The sequence below is a fragment of the Podarcis bocagei genome (genome assembly GCF_964188305.1).
Source record: "Podarcis bocagei genome assembly, chromosome: 1".
Taxonomy (NCBI): domain Eukaryota; kingdom Metazoa; phylum Chordata; class Lepidosauria; order Squamata; family Lacertidae; genus Podarcis; species Podarcis bocagei.
Genome location: NC_138125.1, coordinates 69,015,510 through 69,041,533, shown reverse-complemented (window position 1 = coordinate 69,041,533; position 26,024 = coordinate 69,015,510). Strand labels below are relative to the sequence as shown.

General features: G+C 44.3%; 1 protein-coding gene across 5 annotated transcripts in view; it reads right to left on the bottom strand.

Annotated features, from left to right (window-relative positions):
* The window catches only part of PPFIBP2 (PPFIA binding protein 2), a 104,658-nt gene extending 80,096 nt beyond the window's left edge, over nt 1-24,562 (bottom strand). Inside the window, exons 1-2 of one of the 5 annotated variants that reach the window (XM_081198203.1) lie at nt 24,488-24,562; nt 868-965 (exon numbers count right to left, since the gene is read on the bottom strand). In XM_081198203.1, the coding sequence (XP_081054329.1) occupies nt 868-931 (64 nt within the window). In that variant the 5' untranslated portion in view covers nt 932-965; nt 24,488-24,562. Of the gene's footprint in view, nt 1-867; nt 966-11,531; nt 11,830-24,487 lie in introns of those variants that run through there. The other 4 variants (XM_081198206.1, XM_081198200.1, XM_081198205.1 and 1 more) reach the window with 4 other exon arrangements.
* Nucleotides 24,563-26,024: the final 1,462 nt, after the last annotated feature.

Sequence of the window (26,024 nt, the reverse complement as noted above, 5' to 3'; positions counted from 1 at the left end):
CTTGGGATTTGATGTCAAGTTCTGAGAAGTTGCAGCATTCCAAAATAAGGGATCGATATCATGGAATGGTACCATAAGCCTCACTGTTACTTTTGCCAAAACTGTTAACCATAAGCCAACGTTATTGGTGTGTGCTCATGAGATTTAGGCTACACCCTGCGCACACATTTACCTGGGAGTAAGTCCCATTGAACTTAATAGGACTTGTCTTAGAGCAGACTTGCACAAGATTGCCCTGTTAAACTTAAGGCTACTTTCATTTACGTTCCTATTCAACTGGTTAGCATAGTAACACACTGCAGGGTTATGAATCATCAGGTGGTTCAGATGCTCTCTCAAAAAGGCAGGGTAAAACCTATTCAACATAACAGCCAGTTTCTTAATTTTCCAGACTAACGCCTCACACCTCTGATTTTCATTCATTCTATTTGCTATCTCCTGAACAGTTTTGCCAGAACAGGCAGGACAACTAACAATGGAAAACTGAATTGGGGGTGGGAACAAAAAAGTGCTTAAAACTTTTACATGGGAGAAAGATGCTGAACGATCCCTGCACCGCACATGGGAATACAATGTTTATCTCTGAGGCGATAAGTCACGAGTGCTTCTGTAACTTCAGTCTGCAATCTCATCCCCGTCCTGTTTGTATGCCTAGCAAACAGTGGCGTGTGGTGAATTTCTTCATAGGGGAACAGTTAGGGCCAGAGGTGCTAGAGCAAACTTCCAAAGCATGACTTAGAAAGACCCGCACAAACAGAAACACAGAATTTCTCCTGAACAGTGAACTCTTCATTATTACCACACGTATTAAATGGATTTGTGGGCATGTCTGCTGTTGGGCAGACTAAAAATAATCAATTACAATACCTGCAATGATATCATCCATTTGCTCTAGAGCAGCTTCAAGCATATGGCTAGCATCAGAAGCCATGTTTTCTAGCTTCTCCAGGCCTTGTTTTCTTGGTCTAAAAAGGAGGGAGAGAAAGTTCACCTTATCAGATTGCATCAACATCACTCTGCCATCAATTCTAACATATTAGCTTAACCAACTGCTGACAAAGAGCAGCACATTTTTAGGAGCAATTTTATTTGTGTCACTGACTGAGGTGAAATTAGTAGTTCTTACCCTTCCATTTTTAAGTGGGAACAAAGATCCCAAGTTATCCACATCTCCACAAAACTATATAAGAATAAAAGAAGTGCCATATATCCCTTAGTAAAACTGACAACTAGCATCATCACCTGGAAGAGCTACAGAGCCAAATCTACATGGGCCAATCACAGAGCTGCAGATCCTCCTGCTCTCAGAATGTTAAATATCCCAGCAAATTTTCATCCTACAAATGCTGGGGAACTCCCTTTTATGCAAATTTTAAATTTTTTCTAAGGATACTGCTGTAGAAATCCAAATGCACCGTGAACTACTGTATTTTTCGCTCTATAACATGCACCCAACCATAACACGCACATAGTTTTTAGAGGAGGAAAACAAGAAGAAAAAAAATCTAAACGAAACAGTGGATGTATGATTTTTGTGGTTCATGCTGTGGCCACAGACATGTGATCTGACGGTGAGTTTGGGGTAGCCCAATGCAAAAATCCTGAGGATCCATGTGGATCCATGCTTTGTAACCACATTTTTGCACCACTGCGGCCCCAGGCGACAGTGAGTGCGTGCTTTTTTTGGTGCAAGCTGTAGCCATGGGCATGCTATGTGATCTGATGGTGAATTTGGGGTGACCCAGTGCAAAAATCCTGAGGATCCATGTGGATCCGTTTTAGGTGGGGCGGGAAGGAAAAGCACTCAAGGGACAAGGAACACGCGTGGGGTGTGTGGAGAAGGATGCTGCTAATAATGCAGAAGAGGGGTATAAGAGAAGGAACACGCATGCATAGGCGCCGACTCCATGGGGCTTGAGGGGGCTCGAGCCCCCTCAAAAAAATTTTTGGGGGGGCTCAGCCCCCCCAATAATCTCGGGCGGGCGCCCTTCCAGCAGAGCGCCGCCGCCGCCCCCCGCCTCCTCCCCACCTGCTCCTTCGCCAGCCAGCCAGCCGCGCGCCCTAATCGGAGAGCCCCGGCCGTCCCCCGCGAGATTAGGGAATCCCCGGGGGCGGGGGCTCCTGCCTCGCTGCTTCGCAGCACCACCGCCACTGCCAAGGCACTGCCGGAAATCCCGCGAGAACAGGGGAATCCCGACTGGCCACACCTCCCAGCCAGCCAATCGGCTGGCTGGGGGGGCGTGGCTTGCCCTATTTAGGGCCGGAGCCACTTTATTTGCATGTTCATGAGCTTATTTATTATTCATGAGCTTTCCCGGGCCCCCCCAATATTTTTTCTAAGTCCGCGTCCCTGCACGCATGGGGTGTGTGGAGAAGGATGCTGCAATAATGCAGAAGAGGGGTATAAGAGGAGAAGGAACACGCATGGGGTGTGTGGAGAAGGATGCTGCAATAATGCAGAAGAGGGGTATAAGAGGAGAAGGCTCCTCTCCTCTCCCGCTTTGCTCCTTTGAAGCAAGCAGGCTCTGCTTCTCTCCCACCTCCCCGATTTAGCGTTTAGCGATCTGAAAAACCTCGCTGCTATTTAGCGAGCTGAGTGGGGAGGAGAGAGGGACATGGTTGCTTTAAAGGAGCCAACCGGACAGGAGCCGCTTACATTCGTGTAAGCGGTTCCTCTCCTCTCCCGCATTGCTACTTTGAAGCAAGCAGGCTCTGCTTCTCTCCCTCCTCCCCACTCAGCAGCTCTTCTCCCGCTTTGCTGTTTCAAAGCGAGCCATGGAGGAGGGAAGGAAGGGGAACCATGGATCCTCTGCTCACGACTGCAGCAGATCCCCCCGCCATCCGTAGGCATTCGCTCCATAACACACACAGACATTTCCCCTTACTTTCTAGGAGGAAAAAAGTGAGTGTTATGGTCAAAAAGTACGGTAATCTACAAGGCTGGGCAGTGCTTTTTGACTCTACACATGAACATCCTGACAAACAATTAAAAAAACTAAGAAACTGCTAGGGCTACCTATCCCCATTCCCAACTTATTTCTAAAATTTCTGTAGAGGGAAACAGTTCAATCAAATCATTTAAACTGCTAATCACCTTGAACTTTTTTAAAAAGGCAATGTAATACAACAAACGACAAATAGTTACTAAAAATAGAGGAAGTTTTAGTACATATTGGGCACTTCTGAGTAGCGAAAACAATTCAGTACAGGAACCTTTAAATAAATAAATAAGTACTTGCCCCAAAGCGCTACTGGACAGGAAGGTCATTAAGCAGAAGGAATGCTACCAGAAGCATTTTTACTAGGAATAACAGAAAATCAAATCTCGAAGGAAAAGAAAAAACTGTTTATGTACGCAACAACAGCAGCCCAGATCCTATTAGCCCAAAGGTGGAAGGAAGATAAGATACCAATAATAGAAGAATGGCAATTGAAAATGATGGACTACTCAGAAATAGCAAAACTTACAGAAAAGCTCAGAGACAATGACATTGAGAAATTTAAAAAAGAATGGGAGGCATTTATTGTATATGTACAAAAATATTGTAAACAAGTGGAAACATTGGCAGGCTTTGACTAAACACTTGTAAGTACAGTGGTACCTCGGGGTTACGAACTTAATTTGTTCCAGAGGTCCGTTCTTAACCTGAAACCGTTCTTAACCTGAGGTACCACTTTAGCTAATGGGGCCTTCTGCTGCTGCCGCACGATTTCTGTTCTCATCCTGAGGTAAAGTTCTTAACCTGAGGTACTACTTCTGCATTAGCAGAGTCTGTAACCCAAAGTATTTGTAACCCGAGGTACCACTGTAGTTAAAATAAGGTAAAGTTTATGGAAGGAAATTTGAACTGAAAAAATAAAACTGATTGTATGTAATTTGGATAAAATAATAAGGATTGTGTATTGCTTTGAAACGATTTGTTGGGTCTCTGGACCGTAATAAAGGTTGATGATGATGAAAATAATAAGGATAAGAAAAAGAGGTTTGAGTATAATTATGCAGAAAATATATATATTCAATGAACCAGGAAAGGAAATGGAGGGAAGGCAGGAGGTTAAAGAGAACCTCCGAAATGATGTTTTTAATTTTTTTATTTTAGTTCTTGTACTTCATGTTGGATATTTTGTATCGCTCATTCTTTTTTATGGAAAATAATTGTTGAAGTTGAAATTGTAAAACCAATAAAAATTTATTTACAAAAAAAAAAAAGCTTTCCATTAAAGGTCCAACCTTCCCAGGTTTGTCTGTTTTTTAGGATAACGCAGAAGAGGGACAAGTGAAGGAAAGTGGCGTACAGTAAGTGAAACTGACACCATTTTCTCAACACGCATCCACACAGGTGTGAGAGAGTAAATGGAGGTGTGAGGGAAGCCTCAGAAGTAAGAAGCAAAGTTAAGTGGTGGGACTGAAGAAGAGAAGGGGCAGAGTGGGTGAGAGAGACACCATAGAGCAGGTCAGGGAGTTTCACAAGCCTAACCCAGTCCTGCTGAAGCTAGTAGCTCCCCTTTGCAGTCTGAAAAACAGGAGTGCGATACAAAACAACTTAGGACACAACAAAATCACAGAATCCTAGAGTTGGAAGGGGGACTGGGGGGGGTCATCTAGTCCAATCCCCCGCAATGAAGGCATCTCAACTATAGCATCCGTGACAGATGGGCACCCAACCTCTGCTTAAAAACCTCCCAGAAGGAGAGTTCACCACTCTCATGAGAGTCTATTCCCCCCTCCCAAAAAATCAAGAGTTAAAAGATGTTAAGGAACTCTTGGTTGATTTCCGTTCCAACCGGCTACCCCTCTGGAATTATGTCTCTGAAGTTATCCTTTAACCTTCCATAGAACTCTGTGAATATTTTACACAGCATTAAACATAAAAGGCAAACTAACAGAGCTATATCACGTGACTTTTCCCATATTTTTTTTAAATGGCATTTCTTTCTGGCTAGATGATTCTACTTCATGAAAAAGGTCTAGATGCCCAATCCAATCAAATTCTCTATTCCACAGTGCATTTTCCTTGACCAATCAAAAGTTATTTTTAATTGGAATTCTTCCTAGTGTAATATACAGTACTCCTGAAAGCTTGATACCTCTACAAATACTTGAAAAAACAAAATTACTACATATTTATGTCACTCTAGGAAACTATGGAATCAGCATGACAAAGGAAGAGCCCTATACAAAATATCTTCCCATGCACCCAGCTTTGTTCAGAGTGTAAATAGAACTGTAGGTGGGGGGGGGGGCAAGTAGACCGTATGCCTGAGTCCCTACTAATTCCTGCATCCAGCAAGGGTTAAAATCTAAGCAAGTATTCAAATTGTTGAAATAGCCAAATAAAGTTTCTTGGTAATGACCCTGTAAGTATGGGCCATTAAGGTAACAAAGGAAGTGGCTCTGTGCCAGACAGAAGATGCGTGGGGGGTAGTTAGAAGGATGTGCCTGATCTCTGCTTGACTATGGAGGCTGCAGCTATGGGAGAAGAAATACCCTCTTGGGCTGTTAATGCTGTGAGTCCCTCCACCATAGGCTCAGTTTGTATATACAGTGGTACCCCGCAAGACGAACGCCTCGCGAGACGAAAAACTCGCAAAACAAGCGCTTCCCGCTGCCCCCGGACCTCTTTTGAAGCAAGGGGCTGCGGGGAGATCGCTTCTCCCGGTGCTCCGAAGCGGGGCGGGGGGGTGGGAACACCTTCCCCCACCGCCCCGCTTCTCCCGGTGCTCCGAAGCGGGGCGGGGGGGTGGGAACACCTTTCCCCACTGCCCGGCTTCGGAACGGTGCTCCGAAGCGGGGCGGGGGGCGGGAACACCTTCTGAAGGCTGGCGGGGGGCAAAAGTCTTTGTCCCCCCTGCCTGCCTTCCCAGGGGCTTTTAAATCGCCCCGGACAGCGGAGAAGTCCTCCGCTGTCCCGGGGCGATTTTAAAATGCCGCCCGCCAGCATTTTAAGATTGCCCGGACAGCGGAGAAGTCCTCTGCTGTCCCGGGGTTTTTTAAAATGCTGGGGGTGGGAAGAAAAGCCCTTATCCCCCCCCCCAGCCTTCAGAAGAGGTCCGGGGACAGACTGTCCCCGGACCTGGTCTGAAGGCGGTTTCCCTAGGAAAGCATTAATTGATTTTCAATGCATTCCTATGGGAAACCGTGCATCGCAAGACGAAAAACTCGCAAGACGAAGAGACTTGCGGAACGAATTAATTTCGTCTTGCGAGGCACCACTGTATGGGTAAATAAATTCTTCACTGTCCCTCATTCTGAGGAAACTGAACCCTGAGTAAGCACCTAGAACCCCTGGAATCTTGCACCTCTCAGAGATTGGGGTATTGTGCAATGATATGTTAGAGAGCAGGTACTTACTAGTGGCTACTAGGAGCAGCTGCGGGGAGCTTTCTGCCCTTGCATACACTTCTGCCAGTTGCACTAGAACGGGGTGCCCAAACCTTTTCCAAAGAGGGCCAGATTTGATGAAGTGAACATGCGTGATCAAAGTTGTTGAGCTTTTGTTAGGATTGAAGTTGAGCTTTTTTTACAATTTTACCCCAGGACATATACTGCAGCAGGAACCAACCAGATTAAATCGACCGGCAGGCTGGATTGGGCCCCCAAAACGGCCTTTGGACATGCCTGCACTAGAACTTCAGCATGTTAGCGCCTTCTTTTAGTTTCTCTTTTACTTTCCAGAAGGATGAAAAGTGACATTTAAAAAGAGAATGTGCTGAACTGAACAATCTGACCACTGATTTATTTTCTTAAAATATATATATATCAGTGCAGATTTTGTTGCATAGTTACATGCATGCTCTCTAAAACCTTGTTTTAATAGCTTCACATATTTCAGTTCACAGCACCTGCCAATAGCTAACTGGAGTTCTTTGATGTTTTTCAGCTCTCCCAGACTTGTTCAACCCAGATTCTGAGAGCTCTTCAGGTGGTGGAGCCAGCAAAATGATTTTGGCCAGAAGTCTGACATTCCTAAACAGAACCTCTTGTTTTAAGACTGCTGCCCACAAGCAGATTTGAAGTTCATTTTAGGAACCAATACTGAAACTAAGTTTGTAGCTTTCTCTGAAAGAATTGGGGCTGAAATAATATTTTTAAAGGGTCTTGCATCTCCTGTAGATGTGCACTCTAATAATGAATGTTACTTTGCCACACTTTCTTCCCTTCCTCTTCATCAAGAAGCAATCTATACTCATTTAAGAACTGATGCTTATGTAAGGCTTTTCCTAAATGCTCCTGAACACTTCATTATCAGTCAGAAAACTCCCATGTCTACTCTAACATGGGAACACAGGAAGCTATCCTATATTGATTCCGATCACTGGTTTGTGGGTTTAGTTCTCCTCATCTAGAATCTACGCATTTATGTTGCATTCTCTCCAGGGATTTATCCAAAAAGGAGCTCCCCACATTTCTTGGCTGGATCTAGACACAAAGAAGCACTTCAGTTTAAAGCATTGTAAATATAAACAGGGAAAACAACACATATAAATCGCTTTTTCTTTACCTAGCTGACTCCCTTGTTAGGCATAGTAACCGATAGCCAGAAATACCAAAACAGTCTTAGAAAAAGTAGACCATCCCTCCCCGATTATCCATTATTTCATGAAACCATAGGCGCCGACTCCATGGGGCTTGAGGGGGCTCGAGCCCCCTCAAAAAATTTTTGGGGGGGGCTCAGCCCCCCCAATAATCTCGGGCGCCCTTCCAGCAGAGCGCCGGGGGCGGGGGCTCCTGCCTCACTGCTTCGCAGCAGCACCGCCACTGCCAAGGCACTGCCGGGGGGAATTTCCTTCCTCCTGGCGGTTTCAGCCCCTGCGAGAACAGGGGAATCCCGACTGGCCACACCTCCCAGCCAGCCAATCGGCTGGCTGGGGGGGCGTGGCTTGCCCTATTTAGGGCCGGAGCCACTTTATTTGCATATTCATGAGCTTATTTATTATTCATGAGCTTTCCCGGGCCCCCCCCAATATTTTTTATAAGTCCGCGTCCCTGCATGAAACCAACCCCCCCAGCACCCTATGCTGATTCACATTGCTAAAATGCAGAACCATTTGGGTTTGAGATTTGGGTTTGATGCAACAAGATTGCCCTTAATTGCGTGGCCTGACAGGAACAACTTTACCTAAACACTGAAGCCATGTTCGGAATCTCCAAAATTAGAGTTACCTAGATGCTAGCAGCATCACAGCCTATTTCCAGTGCCTATAAAATTGACTCTGCACCCCAAGCTCATTTGGGAATGGCAGAATCATAATCTTTTTAAAATAGTAACAGTTGACTAGTTCTCATTGAGGAAGGATCTGATTTGGGCTATACCACTTCATATGGGGAAGAGGCTCTTGTGATTAAGTAGGGAAGGAATCCTTTCATATAAAAATCTAGAAGCGCAGCTGAAGGGTTCTAGCCTAAGTTTGCTTCCACACAGGACCCAAATGAGAGGCCTTCCAGAAGATCCTAACTGGTTGGCAGAGTCATGGGAGTTCAGGTATCCTAGATCCAAATCATATAGGGTTTAATTGGTAACAAGCAGTGCTTAGAGTTTGAACTGTGCTCAGAAACACACTTCAGAGACCAGAAATCATCACTTTTCAAGCTTGCTATGACAAAACATGTCTCAGTTTTACATTCCTCAGAGAATATTAATCTGAATGAAACCTGTTTATTTGGGCAGAACTGCATAGTGCCTGCAAGGATCCACCTTTCCAATTAATGCAGATAAGTTTCCCCTGTAGGAAAGTTAGTTATGCAAAGGGTGTTCCTGCTGCAGCTTGTTAACAATTACTTTCCATGGGATATGTAGCAACTTCATATTGCCTAGAGAAAGAACCCGAATGCTAGAAAACCCAGCGGTTAATGACTAGAAGGAGACAGTGTTTCAAAATCCCAACATGTGGGGCAGATGAATGGATTGGGAAAACTGTCACCTGTATCTGCGGAGTGAAAAAGCAGCCTGTAACTTTTTCAACCTTATGTAGTTTCAGGATTCCTAAACTTTAAAAGAGCAAGAAAACAAGACGGAATATTTTTTGTGTTGTCTCAGAACTTTTTGTCATACACTTCTGAAGCACGGAGTAAGCATTTAAGATCAGGTTATTTAATTGCAAAGTGATGAGAAACAAACAGTTTCCCTTGCTTTAATTTATTTAATATTTAATTTAATATTGCCAGGACATTGGTTGAAGCTGAGCACAATTCAGATGTTTTTAGACTGTGAATCTAGTTAAAAACAACAACACCCTTCTGTACAGCACCTAGCACATATGACATGCTTATAAATGATGCTAACATCATGCTAGCCATTGTTGTGCTTGTAAAATAAAAGGAATTCAAAATCAGTGAGGGAGAGGAAAGAACATATCTGAAAGCAGTCTTTTGTAGGGAAGTTTTGTAAATGTATGGTGTTTTACTGTGTTTTGTGTTTTAATTTGCTGGAAGCTGCCCAGAGTGGCTGGGGCAACCTAGTCAGATAGGTGGCTTATAAATATTATTATTATGTGCACAAACATCTGTGGTAGCCTCAACAGCAACATCCTCTTTGCACTGGTCATATGCAATTTACATTTGGAAATCTTTGTGCTATACCTAGAAATCATTTACCTGCAGTGTTTCCCATGAGCTCATAGGACGAAAGTGTGCAGCATGCATTCCAAAAATCAGGTGGTGCTGGAAGGAAGCTGTTTGCTCCATGAACTAAGGGGCTGCAGCTACTTGCCACATGGGTGGGAGAAAGGGGTACAAAAAACCAAGCAGAAGCCCCCCCCCCCACATATCTCAACAAGAACAAGCTCACCACAGTTGCATGAACCATAGAATTGGAAGAGACCCTTAGGACTATCTAGTCCAGGGGTTGTCAAGCTGGTCCCTACCACCCACTAGTGGGCGTTTCAGGATTCTAGGTGGGCGGTGGGGGGTTCTGAGCTGAATCAACCTTCCATCGAGCACTGGTGGGCGGTAAGGAAATTTTACCATCAAGAAAGATGCATTAGTGGGCAGTAGGTATAAAAAGGTTGACTATCCCTGATCTAGTCCAGCTCCCTGCAATGCAGAAATCTGCAGCTGTCCCATATGGAGGTCAAAGCTGCAACCCTGGTGTTATCAGCACCACACTCTAATGAAGCGATGTGATTTTAGTGATCCACAACGGTGCTATTTATGAAGACCACATAAATAAAAGCCAATATGCAAAAAGAGGTTGCCACTGTGGTTGTGTAAGGGCATGCAAATTATCGTGTTGTTTGGCAGGGCGGAGGAGGCAGGATTTCTTTCGATGCCTTAAAACCTGTTTTGGAGTTGCTTGTGATGGGGCACACAAGCCTCCAATCCGCATAGTCAGCAGCTGCAGCCCTTCAATCTAAGGAGAAGAAAAACCCCATGCAGCCAATGTAGCACACAGTTCACCTGCTGCACCCTCTGCTTTTCAGAACCCATGCCATACATTTACCTCACTCAAAACAGTGCAAGCAGATGTGTTTTGAAGCCAATATTTCTTCCCCCAATAAAGAGGAGAGGGGAGAATCACCTCATCCTTTTGAATTTAACTGAAAACCTAGAAGCAGATAGAACTCTTTTAAAATGCAACCAACAGTACTGTGCATTCGGCTCCAGATTAATAAGGTAATATTACTGGCTCGGCATCTTTTTCTAGTCATACCTGTTACCACAGCTTTAGGCGAGTCAGTTTTTCCCAGACACTCCCTTCAATTTGCCTTCTTCAAGTTGAAGTTTTTAACTGAACACATGCCTCTCCTGTGTGTTCTTCACTAAAACATGCTATCAATCCACCGGCATCAGAATTGGATCTATCAGTGGGGGGTGGGGGGGGGATCGCTAATCTTTCAGCAACGAACACACACAAATGCATCTATCTGTACCTGTCTAAGAAAAGAACACCTGCATTTTGTCAGAGGAGCCTGAAAGTCCACACAACTGAACTGAGACCTTGCCTGCTTCCCAACATTGTCTGAGATCTAAGTAACGATCTGTGTGACATGAAACATAAACCATCAAGATAGTAATGAAAACTAGACCACTGAGCACTTTTAGAACACTTTGCATGCCTTATGACCATTGATGCTTACAACAGCTCTATAGGAGGCATATAATTATTATCCCCATCTTGCAAATGGGGGACTGATGCTCATGGAGCAGTAGCAATGCCTAAAGCTACCTCATGAGCTCATAGAAAAGCAGAGGTTTGATTGGCCATCCCTGAGCACTCACTCTCGTCACTACCAAAAATAAATGTAAATACAGTTTTTACTCCCATCTGGCAACACACACACAATATCAAAGGACAGAGTCAACATATCAATTGTTAGAGAAAAAGGAAGAAATCTGCAGAAGATGAAACAAAGTTTGAGGGTAATTTTAACCCAATTCTAGGAGGAGAGGGAAAGGAAACTTTTCCTATTCAATTTGCAGAGTAGTAACCAAACTGGACTTTTGAAGCAAAAGTGACACCTTAACACATTTATTACAATACAAAGTTGATTAAACCCATAAAAGCATATGAAACCTGTCACAAAACACTTACCTTTACCAGTCGCCAAGGGAGGGAAGCTCACTTGGGCTCTTGCCCAAGAGAAATCTCATTGCTACTAATCTCAGCTTCCGTGCAAAGCAAACGCCGACAGCTTTCATTCACAACCACCACCCCTAAGCCACATGCTTGTAATAAAAGCCCAACCCACACATGAAATGCTTACAACAATTCAAAGCCCAGCCCACAAACAAAACGCTGTGATCCATTCTATCATAATCACTCAGCAGCTTTCCCACTAAGGAGACCTGTCAGAACGATCAGCTGCCGGTTCCACAGAGTACCATTTGCCCAGCTACATGCAACATACAGTATGGGAAGAGGACGCAGTAGAAGAAAGGAGGTGGGGAGATGTGACTGATAGGTTCCTTGAAATGCCAAGATTTCAAAATGACAGAATGCCTAAACAAATGCGTTCATCCTCCAAGAGAAACCTACCTTTCTAAAATTATACAACTGTTTGGCACTGCTTCCCTCCAACCCCAACGGTTTTTTAAAAAACTGGTTCTAAAGGCATTTGGCTTCCTCATGCATTAGCAGCGAACAAGCAATAGTATGTTTACCCATCTTATCACTTACATGATGCAAAGAGCACAGACCTGGTAAAATTATTACTGACATGAGAAAGCTTGCACATTGTTGAGAAAGGGGAAGCCTGTAAACCTTTTGATGGTCCTAGCAAACATGCACACTACCCATGTATTAATTATGCATCTGTGTATTGTATGTTTGCAGCGATACCATCAGACCTGGGAGTTCAGCAGCCACCTGGCTGTCACCTTCTAATATGAGAGCTTTCCAATTAGAAAAAAAAAAACTTGTTGTCTCGGCATCTCAAGTGGAAGAAAACAAACCAGGTGCCACTTTCCCCTCCGCTTCCCCCTTCCAGGAAGAATCCCAGCAGAATATCAAAAGATCTGTCCTCGTGGAGAGAGAAATGTAAGTGCTTTAGAAAAAAATGTAGCAAGAATCTTATTACAGAAAGTATTAGACAGAAGGCAGCCTAAAGATGGCTTTTAAAATGCAACCAAGAGCCAGTGTGGTGTAGTGGTTAAGAGCGGTAGTCTCATAATCTGGGGAACTGGGTTCGTGTCTCCGCTCCTCCACCTGCAGCTGCTGGGTGAACTTGGGCCAGTCAAACTTCTTTGAAGTCTCTCAGCCCCACTCACCTCACAGAGTGTTTGTTGTGGGGGAGGAAGGGAAAGGAGAATGTTAGCCGCTTTGAGACTCCTTCGGGTAGTGATAAAGTGGGATATCAAATCCAAACTCTTCTTCTTCTTCTCTTGCCAGCAGCTCCATCAGTAATATTTCAGGATTAAACTTTAGGTGCCAAGAAGCTATTGTTTCGCAAAGAAAGCAAATCGAAATTATTTCTCAAGCCGATATCACCAAGCAGTCGCCTGTTTGCACTTCAGAAACTACAGTTCCCAAAGAGAGAAGATTCAAATGACATGTCTTCAATAACAGTGACTCAACATGCATGGAAGAGTTACAGATACATTTGCCTAAACCCTGCACAAAGTTTAAGTCTCCTAAAGGGCCACTTTGTCCCATTCAGTGGGGCGGGAGAGAGTCTTGGTTTCTCCCATGGTGCAGGATCAGATCCACAGGAAAGCCAGGAAGGGTGCATGAAGAGAAGCGCCTGAAAAAATCATGAAGTGTTGAGGGCGACACAAATAGTCTGTCATATCAGATGTCATGACATGCGAAACACTGGAATGCTTTTGTTTATATATAGAGCAGTTTATCAACAGCATGCCTGATATGCCTGAAGTTCTTAGCCACCGGAGATCTTCCACTGTGTTATGCACGCAGGAGATACTGATACACTTTAATATATACAATGCACACCAATAAAAGCAAAACACATATATATTAGGATCAACAGCACCAACCATACTGTAGATGAAGTAAACAACAAATTTTAGTTACCGGTACATGATTTCTTCGTTTGTTTGCTTGAAGAGCGCTAGTCAGGACCTTTAATAAGGCCCAAACTAAACACAATGGGGGTTAAACATTTGGGGCAAGATTCAACTAAGTTGTGCTCGCACAACCTGTCTCCCCACCTGCCCCACAACCTCTGCTCTGGAAGGTTGTGGAAACCCACAAAACAGGTTTAGGTGATGTCAGGTGGGGTGGGGGGAGAAAGGGAACTTTGTTCCCTGTCCACATACCCCACTTAGCACTATGCTGAATTCCACCTATGCTTTCAACACCGTTCCTCTCCCTTAAGTAAATAAATAAAAAAAGATTTAAGTAGCAGCTGCTGCAGGGCTCCATCTTGCAACCCCCCCCCCCCAAAGAGGCCTACAAAAAGTTAAATTTACAATAAATCAAGAAGGTCAAAATGAGAACATTAAGCCACCACAACATAAAAGAGCAATGTAAGGAATAAGGAAGATCTTAGTGTATCTGCAAGCACATGTAAAGATGAGCAGTCCTTCAGGTATCCTCGTTCCAAGTCAGGAAGGTGACTTAACACATTGTGTGAACAAAATATATGCATCTATATCAGAGAATGATAGCTGTCTTACACCGAGTCAGACCATTGCTCCATCTAGCTCAGTCTACACCAGGCTTCCCTAACCTTGAGTCCTCAGGTGTTGTTGGACTACAATGCCCATCATCCCCAGTAAGTGCTCAGGGGATGATGACAGCTGTAGTCCAACAGCATCTGGGATCAGAGGGTGGGGAAGGTGAGTGTTCACCAACTGCCAGTGAATCTCTGGAGTATTTCCCAGTGACTGGAGTCTTTCCTAGCACTGCCTGCAGAAGGCAGGCTTGAACCTGGGATATTTTGCTCTTAACACTGAGCTACGCCTCTTCCCACTGCCCAAGGACCTTCTAAAAACCCAAGAAATGTTAACTTGCGTATAACTTAGACATTTTAACAATTTTGTTTTAATTAAGCAAAAATAAAACAATGGCACTAGACTAGAGAAGGGGCTGCAAAGCCCCTTTGGGATCCAGATCTACATTCATAGCTTTCTGCATTTTGGGGACAAGTATAATTCATATTAGGGATGTGGGTGGCGCTGTGGGTTAAACCACTGAGCCTAGGACTTGCAGATCAGAAGGTCGGCGGTTCGAATCCCCGCGACGGGGTGAGCTCCCGTTGCTCGGTCCCTGCTCCTGCCAACCTAGCAGTTCGAAAGCACAAAGTGCAAGTAGATAAATAGGTACCGCTGAGGCGGGAGGGTAAACGGCGTTTCCGTGCGCTGCTCTGTTCGCCAGAAGCGGCTTAGTCATGCTGGCCACATGACCCGGAAGCTGTACGCCAGCTCCCTTGGCCAATAAAGCAAGATGAGCGCCGCAACCCCAGAGTCAGTCACAACTGGACCTAATGGTCAGGGGTCCCTTTACCTTTATAATCCATATTACACTACAGACTGCAGCATAAAAGATTCTATGATTCTATAATAGTAGCATGACGACAACCTAGAAAATGTGTTACACCCATCACGATACTGCAACAGAGAAGAAGCACCAGAGATAAATCTGAGAATCACTTCCTTCCATTGCCCACGATGTACCCAAAACTACTGTCAGGAAGCATTTGATTATCTATTCTTGATTTCAGGCAAAACACCAGTTTGATTAATTCCCTTTAAAAAATCCAAAAAAACTATCTGATCTTTCATCTATCATTTGTGAAGGAAATGGAGAATAATGATCCAGGGGCAGATCTTTAAGAATTATTACTTCAGCAAAAATTATTGAAGGTACATTAACATGAGATAAAGGCACAACCAACACTCCTTTGAAACGGTCAAAATTATGAAAGACTGAAGCTGTGCTCTAAAAGACAGATTTGGAAAGCAAACATTTAAAAATCATCACCATAGATACTCACCTGTGACACACACAGAGAGAAAAAGGGAGAATAACAGAAACAAAAAGCCAGTCCCATCATTCAAAATGCAAGTTGCTTACTTAGGTCCTTAATTGTAGAGGGAAAATTCTTATACAAAATATTATCCAGCTGCAACTCAATCCTTTATTATGGAGACTGATCTACTTCTTATATAGAAGACGTGTGGCCCTTTCATTGGGGGGTGGGGAGTCTCTAGCTGCTCAGAAACATCACTTTGTAAAAGTATAGCAACATTTTGGTGTCTTTAATCCACAAGGACAGCACATCACCCATAAGACCATTTCAAAGTGCTGAGAGTCATTCTTGGAGGCTGCATCCCCAGCCACCTGGAAGGCCATCATGGCAAGGGGAAGGCCAGGCCAGCCCCATCCATCCAGGGAAGGAAGGAGCAGCAGCAGGCAGTGAGTTTCTCCTCTCCCTGCCAGAAAGAACACTCCATGCCAACTAACAGTTGTTCCTGAAGCTGAAGGAAGTACAGTCTGGCCTCTGTCACCAGCCAGTAAACAAGGCTTGCAGGGCAAGTTGGTGTGCTTGTGGCCCTAACTGAATATAAATGCCTGTTTACAACTCAGCCCCTCTGTTTTGGCATCCTTGGTAAGGACATCCACTCCTTACCTTTCTCCTCTACTCCCCTTTCCTCGTGTCTCTTTTAAGTCTGTAAACATCTCTCTTTAAAAATTATATATATGAATGAATTCAATAAACTGAAGACAGCGTTCTTCATCAGCAACACCTTTCCCCTCTTTTCTCTACCAAAATTTCTGTTTATGAACCAGTCCAAGGAAGTCTTCTGGGAAACCCAGGAACTAGCTGTACATTTTGCACCCTTCATTCCCTGCAGTTCTTCACGGCCAATGCTTACTTGACCGATTATCTTTTCTTCTCTTGGTTTATGTCCCCTAGAAACTCTTCTTATGCCAAACAAGCCTTTACCTGACAAGTTCCTTTGGTCCTAACATGGGCAGAGAGGGGAGGGGGAGACAACAAGTTGCCACAATGTATACAATGGCCCCTCTCTCTACTTAATTGAATTAGCTGGGAAGTGATGCATCTGGTTCTTAAGGCACATTTTGACCAGCTTAACAGTTTAGTATTATGTTCTTATTTTCTTGAAGCAACAACAAATTGCAACACTTAGTGAAAAGCACGACATAAATGTGTCACACTTCATTGACTGTTACAACGGTTTCCATGAAATAGGGCAGACTTTAACTCACATATTATATGGCAGGAGAGACAGAGGCCGAAAGTTTGGAGATTCCTTATGGTTTAAGGCAAACAAAAGAAGATGTTCTGTACATCTGATTTCATGAAAGTGAACCAGTGTCAAGCTATAAATGGCCATAAATACCCATACAAACCCGCCGTGGCAAGCTTCTTCCCACAACACAGCAATTCATGAATAATGACGCCTGCAAGTCTCAAAGGCTGGCAAATGTCCCAAATATGTGAATGAAATGGACAAAAATATAGTTATTATTTATTTGTGGAGTACTTTGTAATGTCACTTTGAAGGCTAGGAACAGAGTGGATATAGTTGTCAGTCTTGGCACGCATTCCAATTAGTATTAATTCTTTCAATTCATTGCTTCTTTAAAAAGAGGCGATGTGGCATGCATTTCTGTTTATACCAGTGTCGGCCAATGACATCTCTTCCACCAACTTACACGAATAGCTTCTAAACTGAAATTGTACAAGATGGTTGGGGCCAACCTACACAAGGAAAACACAGGATTCCAAATTCTGTTATTTCCCTCCTAAGGCTAATGTGACCATGAGGGTATTTTCCAGAGTGAGTCAGTGAATACCATTAACTGTTTCCCCACCCACTGATATTTTCCTGAGAATGTACCTGTCATTATACAGGTGCCCCTGCAAACTGAACTCCAGCACCAGAAGTGAGGCCAAGGGAGAGGTGGCCTCATGGTAGACATGGAAGAGGTTAAGCATAGCTCTCTCTCATCTGCCACACCTCACTGTTATCTAAGGAAATGGCACGTTGAGATCACATGCTTCCTGAGGTAACTGATATGCCCCTTAGATGCATGGTTACATCACTGAATTGAAAGAAAAATGGTGCAGATTGTAGTAGTAGTAGTAGCAGCAGCAGTGGTAATCATAATAGTAGTATCCCAATTATTTGTTGTATAAAATTATACCACAGGCCGGCAAGATTACTCACAATCCAAGGATGTGGCATGATGCTTATGGACAAAGTTACTACAACTGTACTTTACAGACCTTAAGCACTGCTGCCGAGTTTATCAAACTGTGGAATCCCTTTACGTATACCATACTGAAACAATTTATATGGCTTGCTAACAGCATCCACAGCCACGTAGCTGCTTGCAAAAGCCTTCTTAGTTCTCCCAAGGTCTTTTTCCCCAAGTAAATTATACATCCTTAACCAACAGAACACTCCCCCCCCAATTTTGTACAGAGGCAATTTCAATGGGGATTATTGCTAGGGAGAGGAAAGTTGCAGCATGCATGTCATGCCCATTGCAGTTTCCCCAAAAAGGCCCAAAAAAGTCAGTCCCCTCTAACTTAAGGAGCGTGCAAGCTAGTTATGACTAACTCAGAGAGATAGCTCAGTCGGTAGAGCATGTGACTATAAATTTCAGGGTTATGGGTTTGAGCCCCACGTTGGGCAAAAAAATTCCTGCATTGCAGGAGGTTGGCCTTGATGACCCTCATGGTGCCGTCCAACGCTGATTCTGTGACTCTGTTTCAACTAGTCTACTCTAAGCGTAGCTTAGTCAGATACCAACCATAACTATATTAAGAGAAAGTATTGAATTGAATGAACTTTCCTTGATCTAATTTATATTCATTCTAGATTTCAGTATTCTTGCTGATTTGTATAAATCCTTCTTTCAACATTTAGTCTTCTAAAGAGGAGTGGTCCCCCCCCCCCCAAAAAAGAATGATAATCTGGCCATTTTAAGTACTCCAAGATCTCAGTGTCTTTGAAATTTTGACAGTACAAATATAAACTTTAGCAACAAATATAAGAAGATATGAAGTATTTGAACATACTATTTGTAGCTTTCATTTCTGTGACGACATGAGGTGTGTAAAGCGTGTAACAGCACATTTCAGGTATAATGGATGCACACTTTATGTTGTGCATACTTGCCATTTATATTCAGTGAGCCCTGCACTTTCTCTTTCTAAACAGGATTAATGGCTATGCAAATCAGCCTTGGACTCGCACTGATTACATTGAAAGATAATTAATCAGACCAATTAACATCAAATCCAGATTTCAATGAAGTCAAAACAACCAAACTGCAAATCTACATTGGATAATGAGGGAAACTCAACTAGGAAAGAACACTATTTAGCTCTCAATGTGCATCTCATTTGCTAATGTACAATGCTTCAAAAGGTACAAGTTAATGTTTCCAAGATCTTCCCTTAATGCCAGTCTCTTATCTCTTCAACAAACCTGATTTGCTTCATATAATTTCTGGGAAGAGGTACCATTAGAAAGCTTTAGTTGACAATTTACCATTAGTATAATTCATCAAAAAGTCTTAGCGCAATGAGTCAGCTGAGAGTATGCTGATTACAGATTCCTAAGCATATGTTATCATTTAGCGTGGTTATTGCACTAACACAGCTTTAGGTTCAAACATATGCTTTGCATATTAGAAATTAGAGATACAGACACCCATCTGAGAACTTGCAACTTTGCAACCAAGGATGCTCAGTTACACACACCCACACACCAACTCCACCCCCTCAGAAATGCACCACTTCCTTGAAGGTTCCTAAATAATGCAATTAGGAGAGTAAACTGAGCAAATGCCATCACAAAAACTCCTCAGAATCTACAGGCAGATTCATTCTGCATTCAGAGCTCAGCTGACCATGGTAATCAAAATGACTAAAGCCTCAAGATTAATCAGTTTTTAGCTTAAAAAAAAAATCCAAGAAAAACTCAGGCACACAAACACACGCACTCCAGTGGGTTGTATAAAGGAATAATTAGTGTGGATGAATCATTCCCTATTAATATTGAAGATCTATGTCTACAACATTAAAATAATGCCATGTGTAGGCAAGAACTAGTTACTGCCAAAGCCAACGAGTATGGTATGCAATGATGCAATCTGAATTTAAAATCTTGCCAAACTCGCTGGGCTCCTAGTTTCAGGGTAATATGGTATTGGTATTATTATTATTATGCACCCTCTGCTTAATGTCCTGTGCCCTAAATCCAGCACTGCTAGTTTTGGCAAGATATGCAAAGTTTGGGTGGAGAGCAGAATGGTTCCATACCACTTTGGCTTCTACAGTCCACTCCAGACTTGGGCAAAGTGGAATCCGCAATGAACTCCAGTGATGCACAAAGCCATGTCCATCAGGCTTCTTTGTGCATACCTGATTCAGAGGGCTGCTTCCCCAATTCTTCTGCATGGCGAAACAAATGGTATTTTCATCACCTCTGGACCATGGCAGACATGACTGGGGCAACCTCCATGCACATCCCAGACCACACCGGGAGAATGCTTGACACACTTGGCACCTCTGACACATTCTACCCATTTGCTATGCCCAAGAAAACTGTTTTCAGGAGGGTTGATATCTGCAGCAACTGGGTGGGGTGAAGAGGTCTGGTCATGCTCCAAAACATGGGCATAGCCAGGATTTATGCCGGGGTGGGGGGCAGAACCTCAGTTTGTTAAGTATTTTTACTTGATCTGGGGGGGCCCTGCCCCCTTGCCCCCCTTGACTATGCCCATGCTTCAATAATGCATCCATCTCTTCCAGCATCAAATATCCCTTCCTGTTTTTTTTTTTTCAGCTGTAAGGCAGAATACATGAGCATGATAACATGTAAAGGTAGAATGAGGGGGGGATGAGGAAGAGAGGTAGAGAAGCTGGCAAGATACTTGAAGCTACACTGAATAGGAAGAAGGTACTGCTACTCCTTTTTCTTAAACCAACTGCAATGGCTGAGGCTGATGGGAGTTGCAGCCAAATCATCAGTACCAGGTCAGCAATGCCTGCCTTAAACTACTCATGTGAAATGTAGTGGATGGCAACAGAAGAGATGGCTTTTCTGGTTGTGTTGCCTGCTTGTGAAATCCCTCTGTAGGAAAACTCGCCTGGTACCTACGCCAACAACTTTTCAGCACTCAGCAAATATTTTCCCAGCCTTTTAACATCTGGTGTGTTTTGGTTTTAGCACTATCTTTAACAGTTGCAAACTGTTTTACTGATTACCGTAGTTGTGCTTCCTGAGCTGAGTTTTTAATTGCCCTAGGAATTTTCATTCGAAATGTTTTAAAGAAAGACTGGATCACACACATTCATTCTGTATGGAGTGAACCCACACTGGAGCTGAAATTATGCTGACATTTTCCACAGGACTTAGAATCATAGAGTTGGAATAGACCACAAGGGCCATCGAGTCCAACCCCCTGCCAAGCAGGAAACACCATCAGAGCACTCCTGACATATGGTTGTCAAGCCTCTGCTTAAAGACCTCCAAAGTAGGAGACTCCACCACACTCCTTGGCAGCAAATTCCACTGTCGAACAGCTCTTACTGTCAGGAAGTTCTTCCTAATGTTTAGGTGGAATCTTCTTTCTTGTAGTTTGGATCCATTGCTCCGTGTCCGCTTCTCTGGGGCAGCAGAAAACAACCTTTCTCCCTCCTCTATATGACATCCTTTTATATATTTGAACATGGCTATCATATCACCCTTTTAACCTCCTCTTCTCCAGGCTAAACATGCCCAGCTCCCTTAGCTGTTCCTCATAAGGCATCGTTTCCAGACCTTTGACCATTTTGGTTGCCCTCCTCTGGACACGTTCCAGTTTGTCAGTGTCCTTCTTGAACTGTGGTGCCCAGAACTGGACACAGTACTCCAGGTGAGGTCTGACCAGAGCAGAATACAGTGGCACTATTACTTCCCTTGATCTAGATGCTAATACTCCTATTGATGCAGCTCAGAATTGCACTGGCAATTCTCAGTCTCCACTTCAATTCCCATGCAGACCAAGCATTGGGGAACACCAACATGGGATAGGATGAGGGCAGCATTAGTGGAGGAGAAGTTGTGGTGGCTCTTATGTCGCCAATTACAAGCATCTTCCAATAGTGTCATTTCAGGCAGCACTCCCAATGAGAATGGTCCCACCAGCTGAGGAAAGGAATGCATTTCCCCCAGCGACAATAGATGGCTGTCTGAATGCTAGGAATAGGAGACGTCGCCTAAACAGAAGTGCTTTCTTACAGGGGAAGAAGAAAAACCTGGATTCTGCGCAACTCAGAAACATACATACATTTGTTGTGATAGAAACCGATCTACGGGAAAGGCCCAAAGTGAGCTGGTGCACCATGCATTGACAGATTAGGGACTACTTTCAATCCTATTTCCATTCACACTGTCCAGTGACCACAATATAATTCAGGAGCCAAAGTCTGGCTAATGAGAAAAACAAAAGCACCAGTACTGTAACCTTCCCAACAGCACTGTTGTGCCAGGGATTTTAAGGCAAATTGTATTAACTAGTTAGCTACAGATTAGGTAGAAAGCACAAACACTTCATGACGTGGTTTCAATTAAGCACTTAAAAAAAAAAAAAAAAACCCACTTCAAGGGTCCTTGATCCACAAATCCTGTTACATGACTGAGAATTACAGAGTATTATCAACATCTGAAAACGCAACAGTCCACTTCAAAGCAATTCTATGCACAGTTTTGTTGACCTCAGTAAGGCTACTGTGATAAAAACCGCCTCTAATACTAATCTTGTGCAATATCTGTAATGAGTTTGGTCTTAAGCCTAGATCTTGCACTGCTCTATAACTTCCATTTCCAGAACCAAACTATGGTGAAAAGCACTTTCCCTGTAAATAGACTTCACCTCATGCAATCTAGAATGTCAGTATTTGCCTCCTCAGCTTTATGTACTATCAATACAGCAAAAACCAACAGTTAGAATTTTTCCAGCAGACTTTACCTCAAGGGATGCAGAAGTCATCTTTCAAAAATGTGGAATATGATTCTCTTGACCACAACACTAAAACCTAGTCTCTTCAGATATATTACAACCAAATTGTAATCCACAACATCAATTAGAAGTGCAATTAGGAGTTTCTTTGGAAAACAGCAGAGCAGACTGATGTTTCAAAAAACCTCTATTTCATCTGAGAAGTATGCTTCTTTTAAAAAAATAAAATAAAAGGGGGATGGGTGGCAAATCAGTAGCTTCCTGCTTCATTCTGAAGGTGAGTCGAACGCCCCCCCCAAAAAAAAACACAGGGCAAGTGTGGCTTCCCCATTTTGTTAGAAGAGATGGAAAAATATATAAAATTCTTAATTGATAACAACATGATACCAATTGTTTGGGGCCGACACACACATACACACCACCCTCTTAAGTGCTAAGAGAATATTTTAATGTGCCTATTCAGCCTAGCTCCAGGTATATTTTCCAGCCTCAAGAATGTCAGAAGTGACAATTTAGTGACAACAACTTCTGATTTTATCATGTGAGAACAGAACCAGCTCTTGCTCAGAGGTAGTCAACATGATGTCCTCCAGATTTTTAGCACTACAACTCCCATCAGCCCTAGTCACAATGGGCAGTGGTCACAGATCACGGGAGTTGTAGTATGCAACATCTGGAATACACCATATTGGCTATTCCTGCTCTGGATAAATGACCAGAAACCCCATCTCCTGTAGGGTTCCCAATCTCTGAGAGGGTCTATAAGAAAGCAACTTGTACATAAGGTAGGCTCTATTCATAGGCTCTATTCACACCTTCGCCAGAGTGAAGACTGGGGAGGGGCAGCAGACCCAGCTCTGCTCACTCCTTCATGTGCCTCTGAGCATGTGCAAAGCATGCCTCCCTTCACTGTCCCACACAGTCAGAATTAAGGGCAAATGTTTCCAAAGACTAAGGAAGGGGAGGATCACAGTACTGTGCTTGCATGCAGAAAGTCAACTTCTACCCTTGGCACCTCGAGTTAAAAGAAAAGATCACAGGTGATGTGAAGGTTGTCTGCTCAGAGATTTTGAAGAATTGTTGCCAGCCAGAGACAGTGCTGGGTACATAGTGTGCCCTGGTACAAAGCACCTCCCAGGACATTTCCCTTTAATAAATGTAGTGCTTATCTCAGGACCTTACATTCCAGTGAGGCTGCAATCTTAAAACGCTAACTCCGAAACTGCAGTCTGATCCCAGGCATTTCCCCCCTCAGAAAATGGAACTTCCAAGTCAGTATGTGCAGGATTGGATCCCCAAGTACTTGGGAATTGAACTCAGCAGGGCTAACTTCTGAATATGGGATTGCCCTCTTGAGTCTAACTGGAAATAATGGAATTTGCTCCAAAGTAAAAGCACAATTAGTATCGCACTGCAAGTTGTTTTAAAAAACCCCAAGACATTCAGAAATAAGATACTCTGTTTTCAATGGAAATTTACTTCTTTTAAAAATGTGCTGAGCAGCACAACCCATTAGGAAGAAGCAAAGAGGGCCCCCCTCCCCCCATCGCAGGCACAAGAACATGAGAAGAGCCTGCCGGATCAGGTCAGTGGCTCATCCAGTCCAGCATCCTGTTCTCACAGTGGCCAACCAGGTGGGAAACCTGAGCACCAGAACACCCCACCTCCTGTGGTTTCAAGCAGCGTTATTGCCTCTGCCCACGAAGGCAGGGCAGAGCCATCACGGCTAATAGCCTCCACCTTCACCAATTTGTCTCATCCTCCTCTTTTAAAAGCCATCCAGGTTAGTGGCTGTCGCGACATGCTGTGGCAGCGAGTTCCATAGTTTAATAACTACCTCACCTCCCCCGCAGAAAAAAGAGAGAAAAGAAGCTACGCTCTAAGTTTGCGAAAGAAAGTTAGGCGGCCAGTGAAACAAGCCTATGCAACACACCTGAGGAAGCAGCGACAGAAGACTCCCTCTCCCCAGTCCCCCACCCCAAGGGACTCGCTGGGGGGTTGCAAAGCCCCCCCCCCCCCCGCGGCAGGCAGAGAGCTCGATGGCGGTTTCTGCCCAGCCAGCCCGGCTTTGCGCCCCAAAAGGAGGGCGCGACGCGACTAACCTTGCCGGGTGAGGTCCGGCGGCGCTCCCGCTGCCGCGGAAGAACGCGCGGCTGCCTTTCTCTCTGCGCAGCTCTTTTAAGCAGCCGCGTCCCTGCTGCGCGCGCTCGGGCTCCTAGGCGCCTCCAAGCCCCCTCGCGGCACGCGCACCAATTGGCTCCCGAGACGGGGCCAGACGGCCGGAGGGTCCCCACGTGATTCCCCACTCGGAGAGGAGCGTGGCGCCGGGACGCGGGTCCCGGGCGAGGGGGAGTCCCGCCGGCCTTGCTCCGGAGCGGAGGGAGACGCGCGGACCGCAGTTATGGGGCTCGAGCCTCGGGCTGCTGCTTCTGGGCTCCTGCGTGCAGCAGCAAGCTTAGCCTGCTGGTTAGAGGGGTTCTGTACGCTTACTCGGGAGTCAGTCCCAATGGTTTCAGTGGGGCTTAGTTCTGAGTAAAGGGGCCTTGCAAGGGGGAGTCCATGGAAGGGAGAATGCCAGCAGGTGCAGTTACGCCTCCACTACAGAAGGGGGGGACACCTGCGGCCATCTTGAGGTTGCTGGGGTTAAAACTCATCAGAACTACGAAGCTGACTTAAAAAAAGCACATCCAGCTCACTTAGTATTTGTTGGTTGAAGGGACAAAATATAGAAGGAAGAATTCCTGGAGGCCAAGGTTGAGGCAAGTTCTCCTTGGTGAAGGAATCCCCAGCAGATATGTAAAGTCACAACATAGGCAGCAAAGTAAAGCGTGGAAATAGAGGCCGTTGGACCTTTAGAATATGCCCCACCGCGAGTTCCAAAAGCCCTCCTGAAATAGTTTCTTTCCCAAGTTTCCCTCTTCTCCCCAGCATAGGAAAAGAGCACACATATGGTAAGGTTAAAAATGATTGTACTTACAAATTCCCCCAAAGGCCAGATTCATGTGTTTCAGAATGATTGCACAGGCAGTAAACCTTAGCTTAGTTACAAAGTGAAAGTTCCTAAATTTATTGGTATAGGAACTCAAAAGAGTGGCTTTAAGAGCTGTGCAGCCAAACTGGAGTCACCAGCTCAAACCTCTCTACATGCTGAGTTCATGTAGACTGGAGTTCTCTCACCAATGAGTACTTGCCCCAGACTTGGATTTGGGCATCCAGGAATTCTCCTTTATTTATTTTTCCATCATTGTCAGCGCTAGGGATGGTGGGACTTGTTTCCATTCAGACGTCATTGGACTCCAGCTCCCATCATCCTTGAATATTGACCATGCTGCCTGGAAATAATGGGAGTTGGAGTCCAACAACATCCCTGGCTCAACCCTGTCTACACTGACTGGTTCCCCATCCGTATACTATAGCCCTGCAATAAGAAAAACTGAAGCTGGGGATATTTTTCCTTCTGTGCTATTTTCATCCTATTTCTTCCATACTTACATGGGAGTCACATTAATTTCAGTTGAATGTACAGTCCAAATAAACATACAGTACAGTGGTACCTCGGGTTACAGACGCTTCAGTTTACAGACACTTCAGGTTACAGACTCTGCTAGCCCAGAAATAGTACCTTGGGTTAAGAACTTT